General features: G+C 38.3%; 1 protein-coding gene across 1 annotated transcript in view; it reads right to left on the bottom strand.

Moving 5' to 3' along the window:
• Window positions 1-3,436: 3,436 nt before the first annotated feature.
• Window positions 3,437-10,810, bottom strand: part of TM9SF2 (transmembrane 9 superfamily member 2) — a gene marked incomplete at its 5' end in the record, with an annotated part of 22,927 nt that continues 15,553 nt past the window's right edge. The window contains 4 exons of the mRNA XM_019612044.1: window positions 3,437-4,115; window positions 8,042-8,213; window positions 8,846-8,957; window positions 10,005-10,156. Of these exons, the coding sequence (XP_019467589.1) occupies window positions 4,048-4,115; window positions 8,042-8,213; window positions 8,846-8,957; window positions 10,005-10,156 (504 nt within the window). The remainder of the gene's footprint in view (window positions 4,116-8,041; window positions 8,214-8,845; window positions 8,958-10,004; window positions 10,157-10,810) is intronic.

The following is a 10,810-nucleotide window of genomic DNA, read 5'->3' on the forward strand; positions in this document are numbered from 1 at the left end:
ACGGGAATCAATTCTTTGTTTGGACTTTGCCCCCTGGGTCTGGATATTGTTCTCTCTGATAAAAGGGAAACCCCTTTATTTCTCTCTACAGTTTCTGTCCAGAGCTACTCTGCTTCCTGGGATAAACAGGGGATCTGAGCAGAGCCCTGCTGAAAAGTAGAAAACAGGACTGATATCTGTTTGCTCCATTTTGTAGCTCCTAAGCAAGGCTAGAGAAGAAATGTCACAACTCCATGGTCTCCTGTGGCCTTGGGACACAGAGAGAATGGGTCTCCATGCCAACCCATCAGCTTCCTCTGTCACATCTCAGATTGGATAATAGGAAAAGTTTCTTCTCCAAAGGAGTGGTGAGGCACTGGTGCAGGCTGCCCAGGGAGGTCATGGAGTCACCGTCCCTGGAAGAGCTCAAGAAACGTTTACAAATTGTACTGAAGGACGTGGTTTAGTGAGGTTATATTGGTGGTAAGCAGACTGGATAACCTTGAAGGTCTTTTCCAACCATGGTGATTCTATGGTTCTACCTTATTGTGCTGCAGGAATGACAAACTTGCTCCTCGTGATGCTGCTGCAACAACAGCAGGGGTAAGCAGAGGCTGGACTTGCATGTGCCCACCATGCTGGGAGGTCATGAGTGCATTTCTTCCTCAAGTCAAATTGTTCTGTGATTGTAAGCACCTCATTTCAGTAGTTAATTTTGAACAAATTAAAAGCTAGGCATGAAAAGATAGGAACAATACAGGGTGTGTTTTCTCAAAAAATATTTTTTCCAAAAATAGAGAAGAAAATCAATCAACTATCTTGACTTGATGGCCCTGTCTGAAGCACTCCATTTTTAGTGAACTTAAAAAAACCATCTGAAGACATCAAAGGTAGCTGGGTGAGAAGAACTTATAAAGAAAGACGGTATATCTGAAATACAGTTCACTCTAAAGGACATTTTCCAGGCATACGACTGCATTAGGTGCATGAGACACCTTTAACATCTTCACAGAGAACTTACATGAATGACTATTGTTAACTGTTCTTTATTCTTGATCGTTGATGAACTTGAAAATAGCATACATAATTAACTATATGTCAATATATTTCATGTCTTCACTCCTCCAAGAGTGTGGTTTGGTAAAAGTCCCATCATACCCTTAACTCTGCTCCCATACTTTACGGTTATATGTGCTGCGGCCAGTAGGTGATGCTAAAATCCCTCTGAGGGAAGGAAGAATTTAGATTGCACTTTCGAAGTGTTGGAAGCCCAGGAAGCTGCAGGAACGTGCTGTCATTCAAACACGGCAAGTTTCATTTGTCATCTCCTGGCATATCTGATTAACAAGCAGATTAACACTACTCCCATCTTACCAACAGGGATTTCCAGATGTTTCAAATAAAAACAAAGGAAACCCATGATAGCAGCTATACAGTAACCAAACAATAAATTAAGCTTTCCTGTAGCCCCTGCAGATCTATGCTTTAAGTATCTGAAATCCAAAGCGTCATGCACTTACGTACACGTGTACCCAAAGTTGAAACATGAGGTAACAGGAGAATGATTTCAGCAGTCAGCTTTATGGAGATCTGTTAGATACTGGGAATGAAGAGAAAGAGCAGGACAGAGAATAAAGCTTACACTGGAGGGAACTTGTAGGAAGCAGCGTATTTGGGTGAAGAGACTAGATCATTTCTGCCCAAGTAATCTTTTGTCCTGCAGAAAAATACTTAAGTTGCAATGTGCTCTGACAAGAAGAGGCATTGCTGAAAACCAAGACCAAATCCCCAGGTCTCTTAAGAGATCTGAATCACAGATACGCTGCACAACGGAGTATTTTAATGCCCTGCTGTACACAAGAACACTCAACACTAGAAAACTAACAAAATGTGAGGTACAGATGAGTTCCAAGGGTTGAGACAACTTTAGAATAGCTCTGCTATAAAAGCTATGATGTAATAAACTTCCCAGATCTCTGCACACTGAAACTCAACCATTCCCAATTATGCACCAGATACCATTACTATAAGGCCAATCTGCTTGGAAAAATTTGCTTGCAGGTTTAGATTCCAGAAAATAATGAAATACTACACAGGTAAGAATCCACAACTATTTGTCTACTTGAGGGGAAAAGAACAGCAAAGCACCAGTTGCAAACCTGCATACAGAACATAATAGCTACATCCTACATCTGCTAATCTTACTCTCACACAGCAATTGCAAATCTCTCTTTAAAATCTGTTTTCATATCACTACGCTGACATTACCGAGCACTTATTGCATTTGTATTGCAGTAACATGATTCACATTTCTCAAACTAAACATTCACAGTTGTGTAAGTATCGATGATTTGAACCACGGATATTCATAGAATGCAACCACAGAAGCAGGGATATTAAGAATATTCAGCTATATACTTCCTAGAAATTTAAATCAAGTCACACTGCAGCTCATGGCATTTGTAAAGAACAACCACTTACCCTTTCCTGTTTTGAACATAAAACATGGAAGAGTTATCTGAAATCAGCATTTCCTAGTGACTGCGTGCAGGGAGGGGCATGAAAACAATTCTGTCCACAGCATCTGAACACAGCTGTGGTTGGAGATACGCAGAACATGAGAGGTGTGGTTCATCTAGCAGGGATGTGCAGCATAATAGTTCAGGAGATGTTATCTGAAATATTCTTACATGCCAGCTTCCAGGAGGTTAATAATGACAAAGTACCTTAACCAAAGATATTTTTATTGGGTTCAGTATTCAAGCATCATTAAGGTTAAGGTCTTTTTAGAAAAGCAAATAATAAGGATTTAAAAAATAAAATACCACCCAACCTTACAAATGACAAATGGTACATGAAGATTAATTTGAAGTAAGATTATATCAGGTTTGTGAAAAAAAATTACCAAAAGCCAGATTGTGTTTTGAATCTAAATTAGTGAACAACATATGAATATAATACTCCATTTTCAAAAAAGCAAGTATCAGTTAAATGCTAGTCACCTGAAACTGACAGTAGTCTCTTAATATAAGGCAAAAATAGGAATTGGCTTTTTTTTTAATGTACACTAAGTACAACCGGCAATAGTTGCCATATGCTTCATTAAGATCTTTCAAAAGCAGAAGCAGCAGAGAATGCTGACTCACACATTAAGATCTTCTCAACATACTGACCATTCCATAGCAATTCCTGAACAAGAACCTGGGCTAAGGACTGGCTGAATGCTGCAAAGTGTCTTTAAGTGTGTGCATCATTTCATTCTCACGCGCCACAACCACTCTGCAGTGTCAGAGCCGTGTAACACAACTAACATTTACTGCAGATCTAAAGGTGTGTCAATATACAGAACATTGCAGAAAATGCCATCAAATGCTCTGTGCAATCTTTATGAATGCCTCACCCATCTAATTGTATTTACAGATTTGTATGAATTTTTAACAGGTAATGACCCACTGAAGACATTTTTACAATATTTATTAGATTATGAATTTATAAATTCAAGGACTCAGAGGCACATAGTTTAAAAGGCCAAAAACACTGAAACTAATGAAGTCACAGAAATCAGAATATTTGTGGACATAATACCAGTAAAAAATAAAAATCACATCCAAACTAAAAGCAACACTTCTTAAGAGTCATCCTTCAAAGTTAGCATAATAAAAAGTTCTCATTTCCCTCAAAGAAAAATAATTCATCCCACCTACCAAGCTAGAAAATCCTATTTACAATTGTACTTTAATCAGAAGTATCATTAAGTTGTGTAATACAGCCAGTTCTATTCTGCCATTAGAATTTAACGTTTATTTTAAGGTATCGTTGTATTTACAAATGCATAAATATTGTAACTCTGATCTTCATTGAGATCTGCATGAAAACAGGCCGTTAAGTCACAATACAAACGTGTTAGTGGAAGAAAGTGTTTGGGGCAGCTGCATATTCAGTATCATTCTCAAAGAACAGAAAGCCAACACTTCTGATAAAGCTTAAGTTCATCACGTAGATCAGGTCTTTAAGTTATGTTCATGAAGACTTAACCTCTTCCGCGTTAATTCTTTACATTGGTTTTTTTCAGTCAACTTTCACCACACTGTAGATTTTGGTTACAAACCAAAAGCATGCAAAGAATCCAATTGTCCCTAAAAAATAAAAGAAAGGTTACATATTAGGAAAAAGTTACACAGTAGACGTTAATTTCTATCTATGTATGCAATCTGCTATCTGTAGTCTTTAGTATACCCATCAGATCAGATAAAGTTAGAGATGGAACCCAGCCTTTACAGGCATCAACTAATCTGTATGTACCCACTTTTCACAATCAGAAAGATGTCATGCAGAACTCATTTTAAGTCGCATCATTTCTCTTCCTACCACTTGTTTTCTTGTTGCTTTCACGATTCCCCAGGCCAGCTCCTCCATATTGCTCCATTACGCTCTACCTCAACAACCAGTCCTGCACACTTTACCTGGTCTGCTCAGATGTTAGAATACTTGATTTAACAAATCAATTAGATTGATAGCATCGAAAGAAGTTCACCTATCTTAGTTGTACCTTAAGGTCTCGGGAAATTAGAGCGCTACATTTATTCTTGCACAGATGAAGTTAGTAAGAATTTCAATACACAGTGCAGTTATTAAGCAACTTGTGTTTCCTACCAAGAACGTGCTATGTACCATAAAAATAAACGTTTCTGAAATACGTTAGGCAGTCAAAAGGCATAAACAAACCTGAGCTGAAATTTAAGGACAAGGACTGTTTCCCTTAAAAAAGGAGAATCTCTTTATGAACCTCCAACAGACAGATTGGCAAAGCCCAAACGTATTGACTACTTTGCATGCAAAAGAATATTTCTGTTAAAACTGTTTTGCTTTAAAGCACAGCTTCAGTCAGAACGATACTGCACTTAAAAGCAGCTCAGAACAGCTGTTACAGGAACCTTCACCTCCCACAAAAAGTAGGACAGGAAAAAACCGTGACAATTATCTGATTTTTGCCTGCATACCTCTTATAAAGCCATCTTTTGAAATATCACCTTTGTTTAAGATTTGCTAAGAGGCACAACAGAAGCTGCATACTAACTCATTCAGTACGCAAGCTAGTAAAGAACCATGAATGATATCCCAGTAATTTTTTTTCTTCACGCTTGCTAAACTACTGATGTTTAACTGACTCATTGACTATGATACGTAGTTGCGGTCCCAGCTGTGAATCAAAGATTTGTCATGTAGCTCCTGGTATTTTGCCTGCTGAGTCTGATCAATGACCTGGAATGCAGTATGGAAGCAAGTGCCTGAAGCATGTGTTACGCTGACATAGCAGCAGGGCACCATCAGAACCCTTCCTGATACTGACAATTTTTAACAGATGAGTAAACAACGGCAGAATAGTTTTGATACAACAATTGTGATTTTCTCTTTTTAGCTTCTTTATCATCCTGACACAAGAAGTCAGTTGCTTTTAGGAGCAGTTTTTTGCTAAATTGCTAGTATGGTTTTACATTTAAAGATCTGGAAAACTCACCACCCCTTTAACACACATCTAATGTTCTCTATAAACCCTTATCTCAGAGTGCTTCAATGAATCTCAGAGAACTGGAAATGTCTGCCTTGGAACACATATTAGCGTACCAAGCTACATGGACAGAATTATATTATATGCTCAGAAATGCCCTTAAATTACAGGGTAGTTTACCCTTACTCTTGTGGGAAGTAAAAAAAAAAACAAACACCAAACCATTAAGCATATGATGCTTCGAAGTTCTAATCCTATGGTTTATTTTGCTTATATTCTCCCCTAACTTCAACACACAAATGGAAACCTGAATTTCAGAGCATGACTTGCATCTCCACTGCCCCAATTACATACAAATGACTACTACAGAAAGCATCTGAAGAGGTCTAAGAGTAAATCACTTATTCTTTGCGTCCCTGTGAACATATCCTGAAAAGCATTTCCCAAATTCACTGGCAGGTACTGCACAGCCAGTTGGTGGTGGCCAACTGAAAATAAATGTGCGAGCAAAGGCAAAGAGTTGCACTGCACACCTTTTAAAGGCATCACGTGACATGACTGGCTTGAGAGAACAAGGGTGAGTGAAAGATGGAAATCATACGTGGAAGGTACAGAAAAGCAGCTAAAACAAAAGTCTCAGCACAGAAAATATGGTCCCCTTTATTTTCTGTGTAAATGCAATTCTGGCTTTGGCCAAAACTGTCCATAATTAAAGGCAAACATACCAAATATCTATTAGAAAAGGTAATGAAACTAAATTAAAGATTGTAGACTTACATAAGGCCTCACTTTTTCATGAGAATTTAAGCATACACCACGTTTAAACATTGATATAAGTGAAATCATAGAATCATTAGGTTGGAAAAGAAGTCAGTAAGTCTAACTATCAACATGACAAACCAAGACCCACCACTAAGCCAAATGCCACATCTCTTCAGTGCCCCCAGGGCTCTACCACTTCCCTGGGCAGCCACTCTTTCCATGAAGAAACTCTTCCTAACATCCAACCTAATTCTCCCTTCATTTCCTCATGCCCCATCACTCGTTACCCGAGAAAAGAGACCAACACTCTCCTCTGTGCAGAGTCCTTTCAAGTAGCTGCAGAGAAGGATGAGGTCTTCCCTCGGCCTCCTGTTCTCCAGACCTAACCACCCAAATTCTCTCAGCCACTCCTCACCACTCTTGTTCTCCAGTCCCTTCATCAGCTTTACTACTCTTCTCTACATACCTCAAGCAACTCAATGTGTGATCTCAGCAGTGCTGCACACAGGAGGACAATCACTTCCCTAAGTCCTGCTGGCTACACAATTTCTGATGCAGGTCAGGAGCATCAGCATTGTACCTTTGTTTCTAGTCAAACAATCAAGTATTCTTACGCTCTCTACCTCAATGAGACTATTAGTAAACCCAGATCAGAAATAAAAGGTTAAGAGAAAGAGCAACAAGTAAGAGAGAGCGAGGAAGGAGAACAGAATCTGATCTGTGTCTTCAGAACAGCTTGCTAATCAGCACACAAAATACAGATAAAAGTAGAGATGATATGCAACCTCCAAAACATGCTAGCAAGGCCGAATAAGTTAAATTGACTATTTAAAAGACACGGACGCAAGCCCAACACTCTTGGGACAGAGCTTTTTAAAAGGTTTTCTTGTAACATCACATTCTCTCTTTTTAACCATCGATGACCCAAGAAACTCCTTGGAGGCTCTTGTTCCTGTTCCTCATCTACATTCAGTTGTAGACCACAAACTGCTTTGAAGTAGCAAGCTCTTTGAAATGAGTATGTGATGTTCATTTTAAGATTAAACATTCACAAATGCCAGCGATCTTCTCCAGTTAAACATCTTTTCTTCTCTGTGTTCAGTGGAACTGAAAATTCTACTTATAGTGGAATCTCTATTAAAAGCTCTGATGGCAAACCATTTGTGCTCTAGGAGGCTGCAAAATATAGCCTTCATAGTTGTATGCATAAAGCTGCATCAAAGCTTTAGAAATCATTAGGTTTTCTTCATAAGCATGGAACCTGAAAGCATTTTAAGCATTGATCAGTTCAAAATAGCTTTAAAAATATACTATTCTGTAAGGAATGCTAGAACAGGATGAAATATTTTTAGTATTTTGAGGAATTGCCACGTGGTAACTTTTATCATGAACATTTGAAAGGAGACTTCCTGCGTCTTCCACCCTAAACAAGGGACAAGCATATCTGACTGGAAATTCCTTTCTAGTATTGAAGATGATGACAGAGGGAAGATTGTCACCTCATCTCACTAATGAGCAAAGAGCAGCACAGCACTTAAGACACATGATTGTCACAATAAAGATGACAAAACTCTAATAACACTATCAAAAAAACGTCTCTCTGCCCTTCTGCCATTTCTTCAGTGCAACAGGAAAAGAGTTACAAAGTTCCAGAAGAAATCAAATCAAGAGAAAAAAATCACATATATATTAAATTTGTAATCTTGTATCAAGATAAAGTTTGCCAAGGCTTCCCCTATGGAGGGCTGCAGGTAAACTCAACATTTAAAATCAAAGTTCAAAAGTACTTACCTGTGAAAAGGAAGAAGATCAAAACCATAATCATGGTATAACCAAAATATAAAATGGTGCTAGCTGTTCCTGTGATTTGCAGTTTAGAAAAAAAATAATGTATTGCATATATCAGGAAATAAACTGCAGTAAAACCACTAGTAAGAAATGAACGCCACTGCCAGTGATAGTCCTAGAAGTGGGGGAGGGGAAAAAAGAAAGACATATGAGTAAAACTGCATATACCTCTAACGCTCTGATGCTGCTACTGAACGCAAAGCTACTGGCCACCTTTCTTCTACTGTCACTTTATCTCAAAGTAAGCTTTCATAGTTTTGATCTACAGAAAAAAACTATATATAAAATCAGCAGTGCTTTAACTACATTATTCAGAGCTAGAGATAAGAAGGATCTGTATCAAGTAGGCCAAAAAACCCAAACAACACAAATAAGCCCAATCTACTATTGTAAACCATGGAGGTTCTTAATTACCCCCCTTGTCCCCTCAGGTTGGGCAGATGAAGGAATGCACTCTCATTAAGCAAAGTCAGTGGATAAATCTTCAGAAACCAGGAAGTGAGACTCTGAAGGCGATATCTCTGACTCAGTGGCACTCAGTGCAGGGTTTGATTTATTATTTACTTATTTACAAGCTGTGACAGAAGTAGTTTGCTTCACTTCTTAAAGTCTTGATTTAAGGATATTTAATACCTGTATTTATGTCAAATTCTGTTAATGCTTATTTCCAATTATAGAAGCCTTTAACATTTTTTGAAGCATCCTTAAAGCAGTACTAAGTATGAATACTGATGAAATATTTCTTACCTCTGCACATAGATGGAAGTAACAGAGCAATATTGTGGCCTCAGAACACGTGATAACCAAAATAATGAATACCAGAAACAGGAAGCCAAACATGTAATACATCTGGTGAGACCTATTGAAGAGAGTTTTCAAAAAATAATCAAAAAAATTCAAGTGGACATTGGACTGGTATTATTCCTTCGTACACACTAGTATCACCTTCACCTTAAGGTATTTCCTTTCTCACTGAGGCACTATTAACTCCGTGCCCATACAATTAACTAATTTGCTTTCTACATCAAGAATAAGAGCCTTGACAGCTCAGTCTGAAAACAGCGAGAAAGTGAGCCCCAATGCTGCTGGTGTTTGGGATTTTAGGGAAGAAAATGACTACACATAATGAGTGAAATTACAGTTCCAGTAAAGTCAACATGACCTCTTCCACTGAATTCAGCAGAACTTGGATTTCACCTCACATTTCAATCAAAGGGTCAGAGCTGCAAAATAACAAGAAATGTCAAATGCTTCAGCTGTGTATGCTGGGTAGAAGCACCTATTCAAGGTTCAGAAACAGTTTAAAGATATCCAGTAACTAAACTGTGCCAGGAGGAAGACAAAATCCTTACAGTAGATTAGTTTGTCAGCGTGCTATGAACTCGCATCAAAATTCACTTGAACTGGAGTAGCTGCATTATTTTTGATATTTAACAGAATTACTCTGTGATGCCTTTGAAAGGAGAATGATTTTTGGGAACTCTTTGTAGTCATGCTTTCTACCCCAACAATAAAACACCCGAACCAAAACAAACGCCCTCAGATCATATGCTTCCTTATGGTACGCTTACTACTTTCAAGTTATATGCATATATGTCAAATTTATAGCAGCTTCCAAGAAGGCAGAGTAGCGTGACACACACAGCTGTCTGAATATCGTGGGCCAGCTGTAAATTGCTATGCTTATCACAGTCCCTTCTCCATACACCTCAGCAAGCAACATAGGCACTGAGTGTCTTCTAAACCAAAAAATGCTAAAAAGATGTTTACGTTTACATTTTTATTGAGCCAGTATTCTGGTAATTCTGTATCCCCCAAAATCAGTCAATGCAACTCGAATAAACTCACATAGAAATTACAACCTCTTATCACACAGAAGGTTAAATTTAGGTTGTGGTTAACATACCAAATACTGTTCAGAATGAAGAACAACTGGATAAAGATGCACCCAAAAGGCAGAATCCCTCCCATAATAATTCCAGGTAATGGCTTTGTATAGAACGACTGCTCGGGAATCTGACGAGGAATTTGATTTGTGCGAACAGGGTGTTCAATAGCCTTCAAACAAAACAAAGAAATTGCTAGGTAAGTAACAAGTCAAACTACACCACTGCTTATTTTGCTTTCTCTTCGACAGAAGTGCTGGCAGAAGTCTGTTAATATATTCTGAATATGCACAGGCTCATCTATCATTACACGTGCGTTCTCTACCAGTTCAGCTAACAAAATCTGCAAGGCAAAACAGCTGAAAAAGAGCTCTTACTAAAAATACTGCAACAGATATTTTGAGCCTCCTCTTTTATGACTGTCTATGATCTGTCGTGTAGCTGGAACATATTTCTCACTGTTTGGCCTGGGAGTGGTGGTGCTGCACTCTTGGTTTCTCCTTCTAGAAATCTCTGCATATTGTTTTTCAGGATTTACTCCAAGAATCACATTAGGGTACACTTACACAGTGAGAGGATTCAATTTGGCAATTTTAATTTACCTTAATCTTGAATTCAAGTCTAATTAAGCTACGTGCACAAATCAGCATAGTGGAAAGGAAAAACTAAGGCAGATGAATGCATACTTTGTCATCTTTCCCCTTTCTTACAGATCACCTCAAGAAAATTGACAATTTCAGCTCAGTACTTGCTTTCCTGTTTTAACATATTTGTGACACCATTCACACTACCTTGTCATAACCCTCTTTTCTTTTTTTTTTTTTTT

The sequence above is a fragment of the Meleagris gallopavo genome, chromosome 1, assembly GCF_000146605.3.
Source record: "Meleagris gallopavo isolate NT-WF06-2002-E0010 breed Aviagen turkey brand Nicholas breeding stock chromosome 1, Turkey_5.1, whole genome shotgun sequence".
Taxonomy (NCBI): domain Eukaryota; kingdom Metazoa; phylum Chordata; class Aves; order Galliformes; family Phasianidae; genus Meleagris; species Meleagris gallopavo.